Below are 25,625 nucleotides of genomic sequence, written 5' to 3'. Positions count from 1 at the left end.
CAAGAAATGCTCTCCGCTGAAATCCCGCTTGCGTGTTTCCCGCACCCCACCACCCAGCCAGCTCCCAACGAAGCCGCACGGTATTGTTGTCTCTCTGATTTCCTATTGTTGATTGGGCTGATTTTAATCGGTTTGCATTTTCAGTTGTTTTTCAACTCATCAGGAAGGATAATTAAAATAGAATCTTGCCCTCTGCGCTCCTCTCCATCCGTCGTAGCGACAGTGGCTGAGCATGTTAATCTGCAGAAGGGCGAAGGCAGGGCTTACTCCTCTGAAAGGTTTGGGGGGTGGTTGTTGAGCATTACGTTATTCAAAACACATTAAATTGTCCTGAATGAGGAGGAAACACGTCTTGATCATCAAGCTGATGGACATTAACAGTCTTCTGCCGCAAGTTTGTTAAATTTGGACTAGGTTTAGCTACTGCCTGCCTCATTCCCATTCCGCGAGGAGAGCTGTGGACAGGAAACTGGCAAGGAGTAGGAGGCATAAATTCGAGATACCCACAGCTTGGGCCGAAAGCCTTATATAAATCCTTTGGATTTCTAGACTTTAGAGAAATACAGTTGGCATTACTGCCTTCTGTCGACCAAGCAGGAAAGTTTAACTGGTAGTCCAGGATACGAATGCTTAAGAGTCTGGAGGTGGCTTTAAGATCTGAGGGTGGTTTAAATGTTACTGGTGGGGACGGGGGAGAAGGGGAAGTAACACATTTCTCACCATTTCCAGGTTTACAAAAGCTGGCTGCTGAGCTAGAGGCTGTTAGGATTGGCTCCGTCTCAAAACATGACACGCAAGCAGTTAACCAGCACTTTTTTAAGCTTATTGCTAATATTTGTGTTTGCTATCTTTTAGGAAAACATGAAACTTAATTTTTGAAAGCTTGACTGTTGATTCATAAAGAATTCTGTAATTACATCTGACTAGATGATCTCCGAAGGTCCCTTCCAATCCCTACCGTTCTGTGATTACTATTTATATCCCTCGCATGAGCATCACTATTAGAAGCCACTAGGTCCGTCCTGGTCTCCTGTATCACAGACCTGCCATCGCCACCATGAAAAGCGGGCTCCTGCCTTGCTGGGAACTTGTAATAAGCAAATGTTGGTGTTTCCTAGCTGCGAGTTAGCACAAAAAACAATGCTGAGGATTTGTGCGAAGAGGAGAGGCTTCTTTTGCGTCTCTTGGCTATGATGGGCGAGCGAGGATTTAACATCCTCCCTCTGGTTCAGCAGCAGAGCGGCGGGCAGGCGGATACACCCACTGCAGAGCAGGAGATATGCTTCCCCCTCCCCAGCTATTTTATGGTTTGGTCATTGTTCAGTGTGTCTCTCTCCAAGCTACCTTGACTTTTTTATCCGTTAGCCTTAATCAGTTATAGGGTGTTAATTGTAAGCCCAAGGAGCTCAGTCTTGTGCCCTTGCCAACGTGGCTCTTCATTTCCCTCCTTTCATCTCTCCCCAGAGGTCAAAAATAGCCGTCTACGAGAAAATGTGGTCGTACATGAAGTCGGCCGAGCCCTCGGTGTTCACCAAAACGACGGCGGACGGGGTGGCGAGGGTGCGGAAGTCGAAGGGGAAGTTTGCCTTCCTGCTGGAGTCGACGATGAATGAGTACATCGAGCAGCGCAAGCCCTGCGACACCATGAAAGTCGGCGGCAACCTGGATTCCAAGGGCTATGGTGTAGCAACCCCCAAAGGCTCAGCATTAAGGTGGGTGGAATAATATAACAATATCCATGTTGTTATAGTATTCCACCTACCCTGATGTATTGTGTTGTCATTTTCTTTCTTGTGGATTTTGAGGTAACTTTAAAGTTTAAAATCTTCAATATTCCATGGAGTTAAATAAGACGGTAAATTATGGTTTCGTTTATTTAATGCATCCATTTTTTTAGTGTTCTCTTCGTGTTGTCCTTTCTGATTGTTTGTTGCTGTTTTAATTTTACAGTTCAATGGCTTTTTCAATTTAAATGGTAAAAGCCGAGTTAACCTGCCATATGTGACGAATGTTAACTGCATGATGTGGTGTTCTTGTTACTTTTTTTCTCAAAGACGATTTCCCCATCCCGCACACTTCAGTTTTGAGCAAATGTTATCCTCCATGCCACCTTCCAATATTTAACCCTGTATTTGCTGTACAGACATTTTGATAGCTCCACGTTCTGTGAAATTTTAGCCAATTTGTCCTCTTGTGCTCCTTTTTTTATACGTTACGATTTCCTAAGCATTTGTGCATTTTTTCTTACAAGTTATGTTTTATCGTTTCAAGAAATGCTGTTAACCTGGCAGTATTAAAACTGAATGAGCAAGGCCTCTTGGACAAATTGAAAAACAAATGGTGGTACGACAAAGGAGAGTGCGGCAGCGGGGGAGGTGACTCCAAGGTCAGCCTCAATGTCACCACAATCGGGTACCTTAGCAAAGAGTAATCGGCAAGGCTGTTATTTTACTTCTCAAGGAAAAAAAAAAAAAAAAAAAAAAAAACAAACAAAAGAAAAAAAAAGAACTCAGATTTAAACAATTTGAGTAATTTTGGTGGGGGAAAAAAAGCCATTTGCTTGTCCAGTAGCTCTTTCAAAGAAATGGTCTTATTTAATATCTTCAGCAGGCTTGGTCAAGCTTGGAAACCTTATTTAACTAACAGATAGAAAGCCCAGTATTGGTGGGACCCATGCAGAGCAAATCAGTACTTGTAACTGTACGAGAAACCAGTCATCACCTCTGGCCGCCGTACTAACCCCTGAGGACAAGGCTTCAGTCCTTCACGGTTTAGCTGTGATGCAGAGTGGGGTTTGAGAAGCTTTTTTCGCCAGGATCGGCGGTACCACAACAGACCTGAAGGCGAGAGGGCTCCCTTCTCCTTTGCTCTTTCGGGGAGGGGTCAAGCAAACCAGTACCAGCACGCGCTGCTTTGCTGGCCCAAACTGGTGCCACCAGAGCTGCTGGGAGGAAGCCTGGTCTCCAGAGAAGACCCTCTTGGGTGGGTCTGTAGCTCAGGGAAGGACAGGGTGGCTGCTCACCTAATCACAGCCTGGGGTCAAGAGATGAGAGTTAAGCAACCATCATAGCAAAGACATAATGTTACCCTGAGATGGTCGTCACCCGCTAATTGTAAAATAATAGCAATAATGGTAACGTGTGAGGAGCTAGAGCTTGCAGCAGGCGGAGCTGAAATGAGAGATATGTTGCTTGCAACAGGGAAGTGTATTGGTGCACTAAACTAGAAATTAATCTTAAGGATAGAGGTTTTGGTAGTTTTGCCTAGAATATTCAGCTGTCACCTTCTGTACGCCACTGGCCAGTCGTCCGCGCACACCTGTGCAGGAGCACTGCGGCTGTGTTTGCTGTGCTTTTGAAGCAGATGTAGATTAAAATCCTGGCTCCAGTGACAGCGGTGCCTTCTGCTGAGCTGAGGCTTCCCCCCGGTCTTTCGGGCAGCCCGTACGGTAACGAGACCCTCCAAGTTGCTTTATTGAGCTCGTGTATTGCCAAAGTTAACTAGCGTGCTTTCCTACTGCCAGCGTTACCCTGCAAAACTGGCAACTTCTGCAGTCTTTAACCTGGTGAGAAGCTATAGCTAGAGTAGGCTGGGTACTGTTGGTCACCTTGGGTACAGGAATTAACAAGAAAATTAATTTAAAACACATTGTTATACTGAAAAGTACTGAGATTAATTTTCATAGTGACACTCTCCTACAGCTAGGAAAACCAGTTCCTTAGGGAACAATAACTCCTAATCTCTCTTGTAAAAATGCTTCAGCTTTGGTCCAAAATCAATAACAACAGTATTTTCAGTAAACCACAGTTTTGGACAATTACTGCTGCATTCTATTAATAAGAGTTGCTTACAGTTGGCTACGTAGGAAATTGCTCAGCTACTCGTCTCTGATGTTAGCAAAAGCCACTGTGTAATAATAAAGGAAGGAAAAGCTCTCGAATTGAGGTTTGTTCAGTAACTGGAGGTCCACAGTGCTCGGCAGCAGCCTGGAGATGAGCGCGAGCTTTTTTTATGCTTTTTAGCTCTGCTGCTCATCCTTCGTGCAACATTTTTGTATAATGTTATACTTGCCAGTATATTAAATGTTTAATATTCTCCCGGGATCCATTGTCTAATGCTGCCTCCATGAAAGAAAACTCTTTGTACAAACCAGCGTCAATGAACTTCACTGCTTCGAGTTCATTGAATTAAACCCAGCCATCTAACGCTCACAGCCCTAAGGAAACTAAAAAGGGGTTTTAAAATGGTCGTAATTAGGGCAGGGCCGTCCTTCTGTTTTCACTTGTGCTGAAAGACCTTTCACGAAGAGCGATGCCATCCACCGGCGAGGCCTCGGGCCTGGTCAGTGGCTGCTGCGGGAGTGGAGTCAGGTCTGCTGTGATACCGCAGATCAGTGTCCGGTGAAGAGGGAAGGGGAGCAAACACGAGGACGCGTGTTTTGCTGTTCTAGTCTGTAAATCACAAAGCACTGTCTTTCCGCAGTTTGTCATAAAATGCTGTGATGAAGGACTGCTTGTTTGTTTGAGCTACGGATGTCGGCTCTCGAGGGCACGGCTCAGCCGGCAGAAGTCCCCAGGGAGGAGAATGTGGGTCAGAGAAGACCTCCTGCAGAGGACTAAGCTAGGGGAGGCAGGGAAGGGGTTAATTGTTGTTTCTAGGGATGTTGTAAATCAAAGGGCTTTTTTGTTACAAGGTGGCTTTTCTTTTGAGGTAGGGTTCTGCAGGCACTGAACCTGGCAGTGCCGTGGCGTTGCGGCAGACGGGCAGGTGCCTTCCTGGCAGCGCACACCCCCATGGGCGGCCGCTAACGCCGAGTTCAGGCTGTGCCCCGGCCCCGCGGGAGCCCCGCTGCCCTCTCAGGGAAGGAGAGCACCGGTGCTGCCCGCCGGGCGCTACGGCGCTGACAGTCTCGCTGGCCAACCTCTCCTCTTCTCCGTCCTCCCACCAGAACTCTGAGGTGCCCTCGTCATCTCATCCCATCTCTCCGGCTAATTGCTTATGTGAACACAACTTCATTTATAGAGCATTTCAGAGGATTCACTTCAAAATGATTCTTTTTTTCCCTTAAAGGAGGTGGGTAGCTGGGGAGAATGAGAGAGGATGGGGTGGTGAAGGTGCCTCAGGTGGAGATGCAGACCTTGCACCCCGTCACACAGGGCGGCGCGGGGACCGTTACTCACTCGGGGCAGCTCTCTCTACCGGCCAAGCTGACAGACCACCTCTCTTAGCTTTGCCAGTAGAGACCCAGGCTTGGGAAATCGCCGCCCCGAGTTGGTAATCAGCCGCTTCCTACCTACTGCCAAGGAGTTGCGTGTAGCTGTGAGTCGTTGCAGACCTGATGGTGCCAGTTTCTTAAGCTGAATTCTTCTGTGCGATCTGATATTCTAGCTTGCGCTGAAAGCCAGAGGTAAGTATGCAGCCTGTTTGCTTGTGCCAGTGCCCATCGTTGTACCGCAGATGACCCTATCACCCAGAAAATGCCCTCCCGTGCTCATCCCCCTCCAGTTTCGCATGCGGTTCGCCTGTGCTTGGAGATGAATGATTCTAAGTTGTGAGTTCACCTCTTGTTATCCTATCATCTTCATCGCCACTGGAAAATTAAACAGTGACTTCAGATTTCACAAGGATTTTGAGTCGTACAGCGGGAAAAAGAAAACTCAGTTGACTTCCTGCAAGTTTTTTAATCTATTCGGTTACGCAGACTGTAAGGTTAGTCCTGTCAGCATCCCACGCTGCTGGGGTCCACTTGTAATTTAGGACTAAAGAGATTGTGCTCTTTTAATGAGGGCTCAGCTGACATATGTCTCATTTCCAGTGCTACCAGTATATGCCAGTGCTGGTATGGAGCAGAGGGTGCCAGTCTGCCCCGCACTGTCTTGGCTGTCGGTACTGCCCTGGCAAAGGGGGTTACCCCATTTTGGTAGTGATCCTTACTTAAGAAGTCCGAAGGGGAACGTGCTGCAGCCATACATAATTTGTCTGTGATGCATGTCAATACGTGTGGGCTGACTTGGCTGGTGCAGACATTCTGGTACGTGCATCAAAATTTGTTCACTTAGCTCTCCTAAATGAGCGTGAATTTAGTTTCAACCGTTGGATTCATGGCAAAATTATACCGTCTTCAAATTCTCTTATACATGTGAGCTGAGTTCTCAATTGTGAGAGAATGCAAAATAGCAGTTATAAAAAAAACATATTCCAGGAAATATGTTACAGTGCATTATGAGTTTGGAAACTAATTATTTTGTTTATTATACAATCCTATCATCTCAGAGCTGAGTGATGGCTGAATAGGAATTTAACAAGAAATAGACAAAAGGGGATACAGACGGCGGTGGCAGGCTGAGTGACTTAAGTGAAACTAATTATTCAGTTGCATAGGAGCAATTTTCTGCTAAGATAAATTTCTATAGTTCTGCTGTTGATACATTTCTTGTATTCTTATACCTTCACGGTAACATTTAATGACAACCGGCACAGAAGGAGATTCTCTGAATGCAGCATCTCGCCAACTTCACATGCCAAGATTCCTTGCTAATTATTTGACTTAATTTCTTTAATATATTCTTTTTTAGGCTAATATCTCTTTTGCAGTACGTCTGTAAAATGACATGCGATGTAATACTACTTCATTTTTCAGTTGTTTCTTTTTAATCGTGGGATTACTTTTCCAGCGTGCTAGTTGAGTTCTGCTCCACAGAGCATCACGTTCTCAAGCCCTTCCGAGCTGTGAGTGTGGCCATTAGCAGATGGGATTTGTTCCCCATTTCTCTGTGCTGTTTTGCCTTGATACATTTTCAGCACAGCCGTTAGCATTTGCGGCGTAATTTTTTTTTAAGTGGCATATTTTTAGAAGAAATCTGTTATGCGTTATTTTAGATGGTACCTGACATCTAAAGAGCACCATTGCCAAATGTGTTGTGCTTTAAAGAGAGCATTTGGGGAAATGGCTATCTTAAAAAGATGCTGCACAATTTATTTGAGCAATTTGTTTGAAATTATATTCATCAGCCTGAATTTACTTGCCACCCGTTCTATAGGCCTGGGTTATGAGCTGGAAAAAGATAAAATGGCTGGTCAGAGCCAGTGATAGTAGCACAGAGCTAATTCATGCTCAGAGCTGGGAAAGTAATATGAAATTATTGCATTGTGCAAATTAGCGACAAAGCAAAATAATAGTTTAAAAGGAAGACATCAGAATATTTGTTTAATTGACAGCTATTACTTTATAGCGTATTAGGAAATAATATAGTGTATATTTTGTGCCAATAGCGAAGTCTTAATGCTCTAGGAGTTCATCAAAGCATCTCGCTTCGAGCATTGCCGAGAAGGGCAGAGAGCCTGCTCTGGTTTGCAGAAGTGTCTGTGCTGTTTGAGGGTGTTTTCCTGGGAATGTAACCAGGAGACTCAGAAGGAGAATTCGGGGCGAACAGGTTGCCCAGGCTGGGAAGGAGCTGGCGGAGTCGGGGCTGGCATCTGAGAATTGGGAACCGTTTGGGTTTGCCTGTATAGCCTTTAGTGTCGCGGGGACTAGCTTTGCTGCCTTGACGAAGCTGGACCTGGGTGTGCGAGCAAATGTGCTTGGGCAGTGTTACCCGTGGCAGAGCTGGACCCGCGCAGTGACACTGCGTCCTGCAAGAAATCTTAAAGAAAGACTTGTGACTCATGCGCTCATTTTGATAACACCTGTGGTGCTTAAGAGCTAATTCCCATAAATTGCTTGCATGAGTCATTTATCCTGCATCGTAAGCATCAGTAAGGGAAAAGCCGAGGCAGAGCTCTTCGGGACTGGAGAAGGAAAAAGGAAAACCAGCAGCTGGAAGTGGGGCTCCCAGCAGCAGGAGCAGGGCCCTTCCTTTGAACATCTCCCAGGGGGTCTGGGCTTGGCTGCTTCCTCTTTAATGGTAACTGCTGTCACTTAACATACAAAGGGAAAAGTAAATGCCTTTCTTCTTCTTCTTCAAAGTAATTCTAACGTTTCAGCATTGAGCTCACGTGGACGCAGGCGCTTGTGCTGCTCTGGTGGATTGCTCTGCGCTCACCGGCACCGTAATCATGGGTCGGACACCTCTAGCTTTATACAAGCGACGTAGCTGTTCTTGGAAAGTCTTGTGTAGCCTTTGGACTAAGCAGCACCTACCTGCAACCTGCCGAGGAGCCTGAGAGAGCAGGAGTCACAGAAGCAGCCGTCCCAAGAGGAAAATAAATCATAGAAGAGAGGGGGAAAATGGATGTGTGTAGAGGGCCGAGAAAGAGAAGGTGAGGGGATGGCCCGCACGCAAGGTAAGTTGAGTCTCTTGCTCGTATCCATCCAGGTTAGAAAGGATCCAGGCGATGACAGGAAAGATCCACGTTGCCATTGCAGGTGTTGTAGGTTTGAGCGTGACATTAAACATCTGCCCTCCCTTATTCTGCCTCCCTGTTCGAGTAGCTCTTCTTCCCACCCCATTGCCACATCTGTACCTCAAGTCTTGGGCTCTGCTGTAAATGAACTACAATGACTTGTTACGGCTTGCATTTCCTAATCCAATAGGCATGTATTATTGCATTAGCGCTTGGCACTTCTATTAAATTATGATCCTGTTAGCACAGAGTTTAATTTGTTTGAGCTACATTTATGAAACATATAAATACACTTTCCTAGAGACAGTTGCTGCTGCCAAACACAGGCTGCAGACTCTCCGCAGAGAGTGGAGGAACCTGCAGTCTCAGCTGGTGGCACATCTGGCTCCCTGCAGGTGTGTTCAGAGTGTGTGTAGGTGTTGCAGTGGCAACCTGCATCTGCCTGTGTCTTCCACATTGCAGCAAATACAGCATCAGTTAAAACACCTGAATTTAACATGCATACCTAGTTTCTGCAAGGAAAAACCCCACAGATTCCACAGGGATGCAGCAGTTGCTCCAACCTGCCTCTAAAGAAAAAAGGCTAGAAACTTTGAACTCACCAAAAGAACACTATTTATGGAAAAACACAGTAATAAAGACTAGAACAAAGTTCTGTTATGGAGAACTATTGCAGCTAGTAAATACTCAGCAGTAGCTAAAAAAAAAACCATCCCTGGCAGATCATTTGCATAGCATTCAAATGGCCATTGCAAAACCCGTGTTCAGCACCCTCTGCAAAGCCTTTCGTTTACAGACATGTGCCATCAGAGCAGGACTGAAAGCCGGTACTGGTGCCTGCGCAGGGGTCACTAATGCCCTTTGAACAGAGGCAGTCCTCACAGGCTGACACACCGTGTCGGTACGGCAGGAGAAGCTACCGCCTGTCTCTCCATCTCCCACAGCTGCTGGCTCTGTTGCTGGCAATATCACAGCCTACACAAAATTTAAAAGCTACTTTGTGTGCTATTTCATAGATAAGATTTTTACCATCCCATGACACTGTTCAGTACCAAAAGGCACAAAGGAGGCAAGATGTGCCATGACCTCCTGAAGGATGGTCCCAGCCCAGCCAGGGGTGATGGCCAGGGATGAGCCCACGGCCAGCGCTGGCAGCCGGGGACCTGCAGTCCCGGCACGCTGCTCACCAGCACCCAGGGCCTCGGCGCCTGGAGCAACGGGAACCGCTTCTGGCTCTGCCATTGAGCAAAACCGGCGTCCTTCTGCCGGGGGATTTATTGCTGCCTCTGAGCACTATCCCAGCCATCAACATGCCGTGTATTTCTCAGGTGGCTGGGGGATATATGGGGCTTGAGGCACCAAGTTTTAATCTTCTAATTTTGAAAGCTCTTTGTCTTTTCAAACTAGATGGCTTTCACTTTTATCCCTTCCTCTGCCCACCCATAAAGCATTTCGATCCCTCAAATGGTAAATCATGTAGATGTGCAACTGCTGGTAGCACAGGGCAGGGGACGAATGGCACCGGTCTGAAATGGTAGCAAAGAGCAACCAAGTGTTCATTCCTTAAAGAAGAAACGCCTGGTGTTTTTTTCCATGAACAGTGGATGTCCAGCGTGAAGTACAGGAGATGAGTTTTTGAGACAGAAGACAACAAATAGGCCTAGTGAGTGACCTATGTTTTTATGCCCATATTTTCAGGGATCTGTTTGCTCCTGGTTGAAGTACCAGGTAACTAACTCCGGTCTTGAAACAAACATAGTGGGTTTTAATAATGAGCCCATTTCCATCTGAAATCTTCCCCATCCCTCACGCGTGGGTGTGTAGCAAAACATGAAGTTACGGCATGGAGACATCGCTAAATTGGTAAATTATGACAGGCAGATAGATCTGATCTGGGAAAGAGCAGGGCGCTCGGACAGTGCATTCACCCGCAGGTTTTATATCTAGTCAGAAGTTATTTCAGTAACAAGATCTGACAAAAAGTCCATTCAAGAGTTACAGATCAGGCTGGGATTTATGGAGCTTGGGGGATTAAAGTGCCTTATTTGATTTAGATGGGTCTTTAGCCTCAAGCAATGCCCTCTAGAGAATAATGTTGGATTTGGTGTCTCTTCCTGGATTGTTTCTATCTTTATATTTTAATGATACCAAGATGGTTGTTAGTGAGATTTTCATGGTAACCTGTCAAATTAAGCAGAGTGCCCGGGCTCGATTTCTGCATTTGTCCGTGCCCTGTGCTGCCGCGCGCCTGCACGGGCCGGCTCGGGGATGTGTGTCTTTGAGGGGTTTCTCTGCAGTGCTGGATGCGAGAGGCTGAAATCTCCGTGCAAAGCAGTGGTGCGGTCGTTCGGGGTCGTTCTCCCTGTCCCCTTCAGACATTTACCTCTGAGAGCATGGTAAAGGTGACACTTCCCACATGTCTGCAGCAAGCTTCGCACTCTGCTTCCCCTGAAGTCAGTGGAGATTTGCCAGCGATACCAACAGGAACAATTAATTCAGTGTTTTCAGTAGTTTTACCCTAGAGGACTTTAGGAAGCATTTTGAAATAAGAGCATGCTTGTTTCTTTGCGCTTTAGTCCACTTGCCTTTCCTCTGACGTTATGAGGTGGATTTTAGAAAGCCGAACATTTGATGTCTAAACTGTTTGATGTTAACAGCGTTGTTGGTTAGGTTGTGCGGAGGTCAGCAATGCCAGGGATGCTCCAGCCAGTGAGGACAGCTTTGGTCATAAGACACCAGGGAAAAATCGTCATAAGAAACAAAAGAAAAATTCCTGCTGCAGAAGTGAGAGTGCTCTAAATATGTCAGATTCCTAAATTAAAAGGATTACGTAAAAATAACGGGGATTAAAACAAGTCAAAAGACACTTTATAATATACTAACCAGGGCCTGGTACCACCATGGACTTCCGCCTCCTTCACGTCGTTGGGATTTGGACGGGAGGGTCGGAGCCCGCTGCAGGGGAGGCAGCTGTGGGTCTGGCTGCACGGCTCGGCGAGGGGGGACGTCACGCTTCATTGATCTTGCAATCTGCAGGGGGACGGCTTTGCCAGAGACCTCCTGTGGCTCTTTGTCGCTCTGATCCCACAAATCAGCGATAACCCTGGCCTAGCCAGATACTAGACACGATTTACAGCAGTTCTGCGCCCCACGGTGTGACACAGCCGGAGCCCAGGGGTGCCTTTGGCGGTGCTTGTGCCTCCCCTGACGCACCCGAACGGGCAGTGCCAGCGCACATTACAACACGAGCAGCTTTGCTGTAAATACCGCATCCCTGGCGATGCGCGCCTGCGGTTCCACAGCGCTTCGCTAACCAGAGTTACTTGGCATCTGATGTTGTACTGATGGGGAAAAAATGAAAAAGGGCAGCATGTTAGCGACCACACAGGATTTCATGTTGTGACAGACGCAGTATTAAGCACATCAGGAACTCGTATCCCTGGCCTTCTGGCCAGACCTGTTTGCACTGGACGGGGTTCCTTTTGGCCATGTTTACCATACGTTTGGAGCCAGCGTCCACCTGCCTTGGGAGGAGGATCCCCATTGCCACTGGCCTTAAATTTCTTAGCTTCATCCCTGAGTGAAGTCTCTGTCCCTGGGTGAGATGGCACACATCCCTCCCTGGTGCCTCTGGGCCTGCGTAGCGCTGCAGAAGCCACCGAGCCCTCCTGCGTGGGGACTGCTCATAAGAGCCATGGAGCAGCAGTGGTTGGAGCTCTTGCCCGCAGTTTGGCATCCTCCTGAGCCAGCCGGGCATCCCTGCCCGGACTGAGGTGCTGATCAGTTCTTCTGCAGCTCGTTCTCTGCTGTCCTGAGCCTCAGCCTTGGGCACAAGTGGAGCAAGGATGTTTTCAAGACCAGAGAGGAGCTCTCACTGCTGATCTTATTCTGGTCTTCCTTCAAGCTCATGGGTGATTTCTTCACCTTCCACCCCCCAAAAAAGCTACATTTGGACTCTCAAGATGCTGCAAGCAACAGTGCTGAGAAAATGCTACACCATACCCTATATACCAAATACTCCACAAAACATCAGACACCAGCTGACGATGGGTGGAGGAACACCTGCAGTTTGTAAAACCCAAGTGGTGAAAGGTGCCCTCAGGCACCCCCACTGCCTGGGAGATGCAGTGCAACCCATGCGCTGCCCACCCCGTCCTGTGCAACTCCTCTGCAACTCTGAGGAAGCCCTTTAATTAGTGCTTCGAAGAGTGCTCCCTTTTCTGAAAGATCATGTCAAAAAATTCTGTATTAATTCTGAGCAATGGTTCATCTGGTTTGAGGGAACAGCGTGCTGTCTGCTCTGTTCATTCGCTCTCCTTGGCAATGATCATTTTTGGGTATAACATTTATATTACATCCATTAGAGCATAGAATGGGATGTGAATTATCCAAAGCTGTTCCAATCACCACTTAAATCTTTATTGATTGCATGTAATAAACATAACTACAGTGTTGCCGAGACTTTATGCCACTCAAACACCAGTTACATGCAGCCGATGAAAGTCTACAGATTATTGGGTGAGATTTTTCGAGTCCCAAAGTGACTTTTGCTCCTAAGTCTCACCTGTAGTGGTCACTGCCTCTTCTCTGTAGCACCTGCTGCGACTTGTGATGACCAACCCAAAGACTGGGCTACAGAGCCACCAGCATCAGTACATCCCATCACTCATTCCAGGAAAATGGCCCTGTCCTGGCCAGGCTGGCGACCGGGGTGTTCTTTTCATAAATTAACAGCACTTTTTCCAAGAAACTGCTCAGACTCTTCTGCGTAGTCCGAGTTCATTCAGGGAAGGGTCCCGATTGCAGCGCCGGCACATTAACATGGTGGCCATTAACTGGAATCAGATTGCTGACGGAGCAGCCTGGCCAGCTTTTGCAGTTGTATGTGGGACTTCAGCCTGCTGGGTCTCTTAAGCCGGTAGAAGCTAGAGTGATGGCACTAGGTAAAAATCTATGCTTTCGCATTACCTGCTTTATATAGGGGAAGGTGAAATCATTAAAATGAACCTAAAAGGTTGTTAATCAAATTAAAAACCTGTTTTGATTTATAATTTCAGAGGGGCAGAAGTTATACCTTCTAACATTTGGGACTAATAAAGAACTATTTCTTTGATGATTAATTTACTTTCCTTCTGCTTCGAAGTCATTCTGGCCAGAAAGAAATATTATAATGCCACCGGTTTTCTCAATGGAGATAAAAATTACCCTAACTAACCTGAAACTGGTGCTGTGGCAAGAGGCGGCAGGGCAAGAAGTCCCTCAGAGAGGGTGTGGGTGTCTCAAAGAGAAGTAGAGAAGAGGGAGCAGATGGGCTCTGTGTCGTCATGTTCCCTCTTTTACATATTAATGGTGTGGATGAAAAATAGATAATAATGAAATAGAAAGGTAATAGACGCTTGACAAAGAGCACAGAGCAGCTCTTTCTTCTGAGGGATGATCTCACGCGTCAGCGTGGGGAACATGCTCGGCCTGGGAGCGATGCTGTGTGTTATGCAAGATCACCTTCATGACAATGAAGTGCTGTAGCGATTCCTGAATTGGGAGGGAGAGGTGGCCAGGCTTTTTCAGCTGAACCAGAAGCTTTGGGGAGCTTAGTTCAGGGGTGAGATTTTAATGAGTGAGTGCACATGGTTTTTCAAAAACCAGTTCACTCCATCAGCATCATCCTGTCACCTGGGGCCACCAGCACCAAGAGGTGCAGCAGGACTTTTGGGGCTGGTGTCTCGAGCCAAGAGGGGCTGAAATGCAGCAGGGAGGAGGCCCCATGGCCACACAGCGAAGGAAAGAGGTGGTTCCCTTGGAGATGGTGCCACCTTGTATTTGGAAAAAGACTGGCACACCTTGTTTTCTAGCGGTAACTGATGGCTGAAGAGGGGACGGTAATCCTGCCAGCACCTGAGCGAGGTCTGCTAACAAGGGAGCAGAGAAACCAAACTGCTGAAGTACCAATAAAACCCACCTCTGTCCCATGTGTAAAATCGTGTTTACAGCAGACTGATGAAATGAAGCCTGTGAGAATAAATGGGCACCGATCTTCCTAACGTCCTGCCTCTCTTAAATAAATCAACCATAGCAAATGGCTTAATTTGCCACTGGGGGCAATACTATTCGTTATGAGGCTCCTGGTAACGTTTCTCTAGACGCAAGTCTTCAGATCATTTGGAGATGTCAGCAGAAAAAAATGTTAGCGGGATTTGGTAAGGCTGCCCAACAGATCCAGCCTCATGTGATTAAGCCTGGATCAGCCAAACCTACTACATCTGGATGAAAAGCACAAGCAAGCAAACAAAAAAATTGTTCCATTGTGATGAAGAAGAAAAACGCTGCAAGTTTCTGCCCAAGAATACCATCATATGACATCCAAAACGCTGACATCCCAATCCTAATTGCCTCAGCTTGTTTTCTTGGGTGTACAGAGCGCAACATGAGAGCAGAAGCTCTCAAACCTCTGAACACTTTGATAAAAGCAACCAAACTACTCGAGAGCTGGGCTGGAAACCACACGGGGGGGAGATGAAAAAGAATCCCATCATAAATTAAAGGCAGAGGAAAAACAGCTGAAGCCACCCGGGAAAGGGCTGAGGACCTCATAGGATATCCTGTACAGCCCAACAACAGCAACCTAATTAAAAAAGCAGCTGGAAAGCACAAAATTATCCCAGGAAAAAGATGAGGAAATGGAAGTCTTTTGAGAGAGAGACCCAGAGACTGAGCAAGTGATCCTCTGAGCTGTTTTTGGGGCGGCACAGCTGGCCGGGGAGGCAGGTGGGCAGCTGGGACACAGCCTTCCCGTGGGACCCAGGGGAGTCATTGCGTCTCTCCGTTCCTCTGCTTCTAAGGCAATGAAAAAAAATCCCCCCTCAAACAAACAGTGCCAGGGCAAGCTCTGAAAAAATCGTCTTCCTACAGCCAACAGCCCCCGCTCCCAGAAGAGCTCCGCGCTTCCCTCTGTAATAGCAAACCAAACACTTCACAGCTTGGTGGCCTCCGACCTGCCGGCACGGGCAGGGTGCTGGCGCTGCCCCAGGGCCTTTCTTGGGACGGGCTGGGTTGCGAGCAGAGGCGCAGTACGGGGGAGTCGCGTTCAACGTGCACTGCTGAGCCCTCGGCGAGGAAGATACCACGATGCAGACGTGCCCTTCTGCACCTCCACCGAGATCCTGCCCAAAGCCATGCCTGACCCGGGCTATTAAAATGAACAAGGCTAGACAGCTACTCAGAGACGAGCAACCAGAAAATGTACTGACAGCCAGGCTCACTTTTCAATATATTTACTTAACTGGGGGATTCGGGAGCTAAGGAGCCCATCCCGCACCAGCTCGCATTGTATCCCCGCGGGTGGAGAGCTGGACGGGGGCGGCGGAGGCGTCCCACCTTCTCCCACCATCAGGTCGCTCAGACCCTGCCGCAGCAGGGAGCGCCTCGTGCGTTGAGAGGTCTCAGGAATCATTTCCTGGACGCAGACAAAATTGTTCCTTAGGACTTTGATCAAACAAGCTGCATTTCGTGCTCCATCCATGAAACACAAATCAGTGCCTTTTCTAGCACATTGAGAGGGCTTTTTTGCTCAGGTACGCGCTGTCCATCCCAGTGCCCGGTCGGCAAAATGGTGGAGCCGGGGGAGGCCGGGAGCTCCCCCAGTCCCTCCTCACGCCACCTGCCCATCTCGTCCCAGCCGCCTGCAGTCAGGATGGCTGACAGCCCCCGGCACGGTGACAAAGGGTTGGTGAGCCTGAGGCACGCGGTGACCCCTCGGCGCTTGTCCGCCCGTCCCGCTCTGCTCGTCCTGCCGGGACAGACGGACGGACGGAGAAAATACCTCTTTCCTACCCGGGCAGAGGGATGGCAGCACCTCACCTGACAAACAGGGCCATGACAAACTATAGTGAAAACCCCAGTTTAGGCAAATTCCCATGTGTTTAGTTAAGATAATTTTAGTTTACTACTTTTTTTTTTTTTTGGCAGTTGCGTGTGCGCAATTAACTGCAATCTTGGCTTTAAAAAAAAAATATAAAGCACCCTAATTAGCATGTTAAGCCTCCTCATTTCCCAATACTGTATAATGTTGTGAAAGCTAATCTATAATGTATTGGATGTTATGCAAATTCTCTGTACTCCATATGGGGTTTATAAAGGCATGCAAATTAAAAATAGTGTTTGGAATAGGACTGGGGGGAGGGGAAAATTTGCACAATAAAATATGCGGATAGGCGAAAAGGTGTTTATAACCTTCTCCCTATTGTTTGTGTATTCTCAGCTGCACAATGCTTTTCAAAGCGGGGAGATGTATTGCATAAAATCTCTCCAAATTGGATAGTTTTTAAATGAAATTTAAAATGAGAGCACTGTTCTCTAAGCAGCAATCCACACCACTCTCTGCTGGGGCTCGCAAGGGGTAGGTGAGGGCACTCGGCTGTCTCTGACCTGCATTGCGATCACGCACGGCTGCTTGTAGCATATTTGCCGGGGTGTCACAGCGGCCTCGACACAGGCTGCCCAGGAGGGTCTGTGGGGGTGGCTTGGCCAGGACCCTGCCGGTCCATCACCTGCGGCACCCAGGGCGTCTGCGGTGTCTGTGGAGCGTGCTTTGATCCCGTTGATATTGTATAGCCCTACCTATAGGTGGATGCAAACCTAGCTGCGCTACAGCTGGCTGGTTACGATGCCGCCGGCTCCTGGTGGAGGGTCTCGGTGCCTGCTGCCGGAGCCCAGCCAGCGAACACCTCCCTCTCTCGTGCGCCTTGTCACCGCTGCCCATCGGCTGTGTCCGGCTGAGCGCGCACAGTCTTCCCTGATTGATACTTAATTAGATTACAGCTGCTGTTTAAAAATAGCCGTTTTACAAAAATAAAATCTTGGCTGGTGTCAAACCCAGCCCTGTGCAGAGCAGGAGGAGAGGTGCTGCCTCTGCCTGGCCAGCCAAGAAGCTCTGCTGGCGCCGGCAGTGCCAGCGTCACTGCCGCGGGGACCAGAAGCGGGGCTGGGACCGGGGCAGGCGGGGGCTGAGCTCCTGCGCCTCCTCCGCTGACAGCAGGCATGGATGGACCCTCAGCGGGGCACGTTGCAGGGCAGCCGTGCCTCTGTCTGCCTGGTGTTATCCCATGCGAAGTGGCACAGCGTTGTTGAGGATAAGGACCCATCCTTTTCCTCCCCACCGGCTGCCCCGCACGGCCACGGAGTGGGGATAAAAGCTGTTTGAGCAGGAGCTGAAGATGTCCCTAACGCAGGGGGCCTGTCTCGGGGAACCGGGCAGGAAAAACCCTGAGATACCACGCAAGGAGGAAATGCAAATGGCCAACTCCAACTGAGGCTCCTCAGGCGCCGCTTTCCCACAGGAGAGGGTGGGCGAGCTGAGGTCCCCTGGGCCTGGGGGCATTTAGTGTCGCCACAGTCAGCAGCTCCCTTCGTCCTGCCAGCATTCCCCACCCTGGGCACTTTCAGCCGGCCTTTCCATGTTGACTAAGTTGTTTCATAAAGGTCTGCATTTGCTGATTTTCTGCTGCAGTTCCCTGGACCGGCGGCGTTCGCGAGGCAGCAGCTCCAGGGGAGAGCGGCCGCCCGTGCGGTGCCTCCGAGCATGGAGCTGGAGGAACCACCGCCGGCAAGGAAAACAGCCGCAACGGCTGGCAAAATCTCCCTCCGTGCCATCCACCCTGGGGTTTTTTTTGCTTTGTAGATGTGCACACACACACCCCGCACACACACACCCCCCACACCCCCCCGCCCGGGGTGCGGGGCCTGCCTGGGGGCCTGGAGCCGCAAGCGCTGTTTTACCCTAAGAAGCCACAGTTGCTCGTTTGCGGGGGCTTGCTGTCTGTTAGTGCAACACGAGGCGTCCTGCGAGATCCAACCCACCATAATCCGTAAAGCTACTGTGAATGCCTGCGGTGATTGTGCCAAAGTGGGAAATTGGCCTTGCTTTGTTTCTGCTGCCTTCATTTAACAGTGAGTGCCGATTACTCAAAGCGATATGGGCAGGACCTGGTAATGTAGCGTTGCTCTAGCGTTAACTTAAGGGGATGATCCAGTTGCCTGCAGTGTAAATACTTTGTGGCCAGGAACCCTGCTTTATCGCTTTGTATAGTTTTAAAGTAGTTTAAAGATTGAATAACATAAAATAACATAATATAATGTTATTTATGTTATTTCCCACGTGAAGAACTCCTGTAAACCTTGCAGTATTGAAACTCAGTGAACAAGGCATCTTAGACAAGCTGAAAAACAAATGGTGGTACGATAAGGGTGAATGTGGAGCCAAGGACTCCGGAAGTAAGGTCAGTCGCTGAAGGTCTTTTTGTACTGATTAGCAATCACATTTTGACCCACTGTTTGTTTATACAAAGAATGGCTTTCAAAAGTTGGTATTTACATTTTGAAGGTTGAAAGAAAAGAATAGAAAAAAATAATTAAGTCTCTGAACGTGACAACATCTTTCTTTTATGCAGTAACAGACTGTAGTTGTAAGTATGTTTTACTGTTTGAGTGTTTTGCTAGAAAACCATGGAAAGAGAAGCCCCCAAAGCCTCCCACGCTGGTATCTTCATTTAAATGTGCACGTTTCAGCACAGTCAATGGGTATTATTCAGGCCAGCATCTTTCCTTGCTTTTAGTTTTATTGCAAAAACACATTTTTGTTTCAAAATTGTGACTTAGATTCTCTACATGTCAGTTTGGGAAACAGTCCCATGCTTGCGAAGGGTGGACAATTTCAGGACAGACCCATCATGAGGAAAAAAACTGCCCTTCCTGCCCCATTTCCCAATTCAGTTTGAAATCGGTTTGATTTTAAACAAACAAACAAAAAAATCTAGAAATACTATTGGTAACTCATTACATAAATATAGTATATTCTTTTCCATTTGGCGTTGCACCGTTTTGCTGCTACAGCGCCCCGTCCCACACCAGCCCCGCCGCAGGGCAGCCAGCCTCCAGCGGCTCCTCGCGCACGACCCTTGCGGACCCCAGTGGAGATCTCGCCCCTGAGGTGGTGACCAGTGGATCAACCCGGTAGTCACACACGTAAAGTGCAGGAAATATTTTTTCACACCATTCAGTTAAAAGAAAACACAGAGGATTTTTTTTTTTTTTTAAATGCTTATAGAGCCATTGAGTAGAACACCACCACAGAGGTGGTAAATTGGAGTAAAGGACGTTTTCAAAGGCACCAAGAGGAGGAGAAAACCGGCTGCAGCTGAAATCAATCGCCGTGGAGCGCCTAACTCCCCTGGTGCCTTTGGAAGTGCTCGCTATAATCATTCAAACAGAAAATTATAATTTGGAAGCACCCTCTCGCTGTCGGAGGACAATTCCAAGTTCCATTGAAGCCAATAATAAAAAATTCATTCATTTCAGCTGGAGCTTAGGGCACAACCCTGTAGCTGTTGTATGAGATAAATTTGGGATCGCGGGCCATCTGAATGCACAGCAGCTGCAGAAGGAAACTGGAATTGAAGAGAGGTGTAAACGTGTACTGTCTGTAGCTGAAACGGCAGGCTGTTTGCTACAACTGCCGCTATCCAAACTGCCTGGGAAACGCACAGACACTTACCAGGTAGATCGTATTTTATTCTGACTATATGCAAATTGTGCTGTCCCTGGCGATACTCGTTAACGGAGCCGCTGGGCACAGCCCCTGCCCGCGGGTTGCTCTGGCCTCTGCCCGCCCCGCGGGGCTGCCGGCAGCGATGCCCGCACGCAGCCCGCCCGCCCAGCAGCAGAAGGGTCGCAGCTCTATTTAATCTGATTACAGAATCCTTTTTTTTTTTAAAAAAAAAAAACAAAACGCAAGCCTGCTCCCCCATCTGACATGTATTGAAGGAAGGTAAATCCTGGCCAGCATCTTTTTGCCTTACGAAGACTGATTTTAATCAGTAGCTCCCTCTCCCTCGGTCACCAGAGGTGCTAGTTTAGTTTAGGGTTCTGCTGCTTGACCTTAAAGTAACTGACCATCTTCCTAGGGTGTGGGTTTTTTCCTATCTATCTGTTGAAAAAAAGGTAGACAAGTTTAGCAGCATCTCGATAATTTTATCTGCGTTCACCAAAGCCAAGTGCACAGTGGTTGGGTTTTTCTTTGTCTAGTTTTATAACGGCCTTCTGTAAAACCCGCTGTTTGAGGCAGCCGCTGCCTTCCCCGTCGGAGCTTCCCCAAGGTGCCTTTGCCACCGGAGATGCTCGGCCGGGGGAAGCCAGTGGCCAGAAACCATCTCATCGCCTCGGAGCCGGGCAGGGTTTCGCCCGCCAGAGGGTGGGAGACAGAGCAGTCACTGCTGCGCAGCCCCGGGCTGCCGGGGACGGGGGGACAGCCCTGACCCGCGAGCGGGACACCGAACGCCACGAGTGTAGTTATTGCAGCTAGGACTAAGTGCGAAGTAGCCTGTTGTCTGTCTGTCTGTCCGCTCCGCACAGCAAGACTAACGGCGTGGCTCGTTTCTCTTAGGACAAGACGAGCGCCCTGAGCCTGAGCAATGTTGCCGGGGTTTTCTATATCCTTGTCGGAGGCCTGGGGCTGGCCATGATGGTGGCCCTGATCGAGTTCTGCTACAAGTCTCGGGCCGAGTCCAAGCGAATGAAACTCACCAAGAACACGCAGAACTTCAAACCTGCTCCCGCCACCAACACCCAGAATTACGCTACGTACAGGGAAGGCTACAACGTGTACGGCACAGAAAGTGTGAAAATCTAGGGGTACGGCTGCGGGCCAGGAACTAAACCCTCGGGGTTTGCTTGCTTTCTTTTCTTTTTTTTTTTTTATGCTGTGTGTGATATTTCATTGTGTGCATCAGCGGACTGCTGCGAAAGGGCTTGTGAAACGACGTCTGGTGGCAGTCTCAGAGTATAAGTGATTTAGATCTCTTCCCTGTACCATCCTGTATTACAAACAGCGATAGCTGGCTTCGTGCTGAAGTGAGTAACTCCTCTCTCCAGCATTGTGCTACTTCAGTACATATACAAGTATTTTGTTAATTGCTTTAAAAATCACTGCAATCAGAATTTGCATCTCTCTTGCTAGTGACCTCTTCCCTTTTACTTTTTAAGCTGTAATCAGGTCAGGTAAGTGCTATTAGGAAGTCTCCAAAAAATCTACAATAGAACAAAAAAGTCTACACTAGAAATTATGATTTCTAAAGCATCAGCAGTAGAGTTGAATTGCTGAAAAACAGCTCTGGAAAAGCCTGGTTAGCCCATGGCCCGCAGACTGTGCCTCTCCCAGGCTGAGCTTCTCTGCCCCTCACTGCCGGGCAGTGATGAAATCTTTCTGGTTTTATTATAGATCCTCACCCTGACAGCACGCAAGAGGAGAAGCAGCAGAAAATGTGGCTACTTCACGGATTCGGACCACCTGAGCCAGTCGTACTCTCTCCGAGGTGTCAGCCATGACACGCATTGATGATGGTGCAATGTACTTTTAATAGGAAAAACTGATATTTTTTCCTTCAGTGCCTTATGGAAGACTCTGAGACTCACAACAATGCAAACCATCACCGAAATATTCTTGCTTTGCTTGAAAGAAGAAAAAGTAAAAGTGAAAAGAAAAGCAAAGAAAAAAGGAAAGGAAAGAAAATAAGAGGAAAAAGAAGAAAAGAAAAGAAAAGAAAAGAAAAGAAAAGAAAAGAAAAGAAAAGAAAAGAAAAGAAAAGAAAAGAAAAGAAAAGAAAAGAAAAGAAAAGAAAAGAAAAGAAAAGAAAAGAAAAGAAAAGAAAAGAGGAAAGGAAAGAAGAAAAAAAAAGAAAAAAGAGAAAAAAGAAGAAAACAAAAAGAAAAAAGAAAAGAGAAAAGGGAAAAGGGAAAAAGAAAAGGAAAGGACTGGTAACAAGATATTAGTATGTGAAAAAAAATTCTTGTAAAAAAATCAGTGCAACAAAAGCCATTCTTTGATACCACTGCACAGTAAATGAACTTGTGTCCTGAAAGCAAACCGCAGCCGGTTTCATCAGCCACCCCAATCGTATCAAATTATGAAACTCCTCCTGACACAAAGCCTCAGAAATCTGCTGCGTGCGAACACGGACTGGCCTGTCACTGCTTGTATGAGCTGATGTCAAGATGTTTCAGTATTTACTTACCGGTGGTGTGATTATTTTTTTTTTTTCCAAGCCACTTTAAAGTCTCCAGCTAATTTGAGCAATTTTGTATAGCAGTAAAAGGTACAACACCTGAAGAAAAGAATCTGTGCATTAAAACCAGTTAAGGTCAATGACTGTGAATCTGTAAATCCAGAAGAAGGTAATTTGTGGAACTGCATGTCTTGCTTCCAGATCGGTAAATTAATTTCTTGACAAGGTAGCTAAAGTGCAGGCAGACAATATTGCATTCCTTTTTTTTTTTTTCCTATCATCAGGCATACCTACAGGTGCTTTATTAAAATGACATTGGGTGGCTTTCAAAAAAACAAAACAAAACAAAACAGAAAAGCTACTTGCTGTTTAGGTTCAGACCATATATCTCTTTTCTTGCTGTGCATTTGCATTTTAATTCACAGTTTAATATCAAGCAATGAAGCAAGAGAAGCGCAGGTTAGTTTTTCCCAGGCCAGCTTCCGCTGCACCCCGGTTCTCACAACTAGCACTGTGCTCAGCTAACGCTTCTCGGGAATGGCCATTTTAAAACAGAAGTAAGGAAAGAGGATAGTAACTCAAATTAGAGCTGCAGTTCCAGAGTAATATTAAGCGATCTAACGTGATTCCTGCTAGTACTGTTATATTATATCAGCTCCCGCCAACTCTTGTTTCATGGCTACTGGAGAGGGGATGCTCCTGTCCTGGCCCTCTCTGTACGGAGGACACCGCGCTCCGGCCGACACTGCTACAGGTAGGGGCTCACTATTACTCACATCCAACGTCTTAGACAGCAGCAGCCTTTCAGCCTTCAACCTCTGCCTGGAAACTACTTAACTTCATCTTTACAAACAAAACAAACAAAAAAAAAACAAAAAAAAGAAGCAAAAGACAAAAAAAAACCTTTACACATATTGTCAATCACATGAGAAACGTTCAACGGAATATCTACATACTAATTACCTCTAATCGACAATATGTATTTTCTGTAGTTTACTATAGAGTTTTATTTCATTAGTAACATACAATGAAAAAGAAGCTCATTTAAACCAGTCTGACCCTTAGGCGTTTAGTTTGCTGATGATAGATTTGAACTTTTAATAGGATTTAAAAAAAAAAAAAAAAGAAAAAAGTATATGGGGAAAGTCTTGTTCAAAATAAGTATTTCCAACAAAATGTAATATAAAATCATTTTAAAAGCTCATAGAATAATTTATTGTTCGAGTTTTTAACAAGATATTGACAAAAAATTGTTGTTTTGTTTTCATTTTTCTTTTCATGAAACTGTGATTTTTTTTCAACTTCTGAACGCGGTCACGTCCCCAGCAAGGGCGAGCTAAAGCTGTGAGGTTATGAGTTGTATTTAAAACAAACATTTTTCTTAAAAGCTGTATAAAATATGTATGTTTATCAAATCAATTTTTAAGAGTGGAGGCTTCACACCTGTGAAGGGAGTTTGGTAAATGGTTCGATATTTTTTAAACTTGCATGTAAAGCTAAAACAAAACGTGTTGAGTGCTTACCAATTCCGGCTACCAACTTCAAGCTATCGGAAGTTCGGCAGTAGTCTCACGATGATTTGTTTCGGTATATTTTTTTTCATTTGTTTTGCTTTGGGGGATTTGGGGGCTCTTTCCTTTTTCTTTTCTTTTTTTGTTTTTCCTCCTCTTTTTTTTTTTTTTTGGTAATTTAAGTTCCTATTTTTGGTCGTCGAAACTGCACTTCAGTGAGCAGAAAAATTGCCAAGCAAACTAATGGCTGTAAAAGCATAAACTGCATGTGTGGGCATCAATTACTGAGCCTCATTTTAATGAGGTGTTGTACAAAGAGTTTTAATACATTTTGTAAATAAAACTGTAAAGAAAAAAAAAAATAAAGAGCCCGCTGATCTTTTCACCGGAGGAGAGAGCGTCCCTGCCTACTCACGTACGTCCCTTTGGCCCCGCAAGCCTGTCTCTCTATTTGGGGGGCCCCACAGGTGTTTAGTTTGGGGCCACTGGTGCTTCGCCCACAGCACTGAACCGAGGATGCTGCTAGGAAATGCGTATTTCTGGTTTGGTACCCTGCAAACAATTTTATTTTTTTTTTCTTGATGAGTGAAGCGGGTTGATTCTGGCCGGGTCCAAAGGGCGCCTGCGGGGAGGGGGGAAGGGGCAGGGGAGAGCCCCCAGGGCTCGGCCAGGGCGGGAGATGCCATGTCCTGCCCCTGGAGTGGGCAGCAGTGTGGGTAAATACATTCCTGAAATGTTGACGATACAGATGTATTTTCCTGCAGTTCCCACATTTTCAGCAATGCTTTTAAAAGAAAAATTTCACCCAAGGTTGCAGCTAATCCCAGCTCTAATTTGTTGGACTCACCTCAGCCACACTTTGGTTTCTCCAAGTCACCGCAGACTGTGAACCTCAGAAAGCAGTCCTGGTGTTAAATGGCCAGTGTGCACCCAAATCACACCACATCAGGGGCAGCCCCTCCTGGGATACCCCTGGTCCAACCAGCCCGGTGGTCCCCATCAGAAACCGTCTCCTGCTGGCCTCCTTCCTGGGGCTACCATGGGTGACGGTCCCCTGTGAGCACCCAGTGCCTGCTGGGGGCTGAGCTGGAGCAGCGCAAGACTTCAGTTGTATGGCTGGGGATGTAAAGAGCGTTTCCCGAAAAAAAAATCCAACAGTGAAGGTCCTAGGCAGGTGGCACTGCTGCACAGCAGGTGGGCATGGGACCTGAGCTGAGAGAGTTGGGGTTCTTCAGCCTGGAGAAGAGAAGGCTCCAAGGAGGTCTTCTAGGTTTGGTACCTGCTGGCCAAAGCACATCCTGAAATCCAACCAGATGAGCTGCGTGGAGTGCCCCTGCCGTGATGCCTCTGGCTGCGGGGAAAAACGTGCGTGACAATCACATTGGTACCTTTCCCAGGTCAGCACCCGATGCCCAGCAGTGGGTCCTGGCCATGGGGCTGGTGAGCCCGGTCACGCTCCCTTGCAGGGCTGCCACCAGCCGCTGGTGCTCGTAGCTGAGCGCAGCGGTGGGACACAGGGGCTGAGCCGACATGTGTGTCTTCAGCAAAGTCTTCAGCAACACAAACTCAGGAATAAGCAATGGTTAAGTAAGAGCAATAAACAGCAATTATTTGACCCTAAACCATCCTACAAGGCTGAAGGTTTCAGTTGTTTTGGGGGTGAGGAGTGCGGTGCTTGGGGCCAGCTGTCCCGCAGGGGGCAGGGACATGCACCTCC

At 47.3% G+C, this 25,625-nt stretch overlaps 1 protein-coding gene across 2 annotated transcripts in view; it reads left to right on the top strand.

The window, feature by feature from the left end:
• GRIA3 (glutamate ionotropic receptor AMPA type subunit 3) overlaps positions 1 to 21,025 on the top strand; it is a gene marked incomplete at its 3' end in the record, with an annotated part of 157,666 nt that extends 136,641 nt beyond the window's left edge. The window contains exons 13-15 of one of the 2 annotated variants that reach the window (XM_082488327.1): positions 1,465 to 1,712; positions 18,503 to 18,617; positions 20,780 to 21,025. In XM_082488327.1, coding sequence (XP_082344453.1) covers positions 1,465 to 1,712; positions 18,503 to 18,617; positions 20,780 to 21,025 — 609 coding nt within the window. Of the gene's footprint in view, positions 1 to 1,464; positions 1,713 to 2,271; positions 2,387 to 18,502; positions 18,618 to 20,779 lie in introns of both variants that reach the window. The other variant, XM_082488328.1, reaches the window with a different exon arrangement.
• Between the last annotated feature and the right edge of the window lie 4,600 nt (positions 21,026 to 25,625).

This window comes from Vanellus vanellus, assembly GCF_965231255.1.
Source record: "Vanellus vanellus genome assembly, chromosome: 10".
Taxonomy (NCBI): Eukaryota; Metazoa; Chordata; class Aves; order Charadriiformes; family Charadriidae; genus Vanellus; species Vanellus vanellus.
Note: the sequence above shows the minus strand (reverse complement) of the source record. Positions and strands in the feature narration are given on the sequence as shown.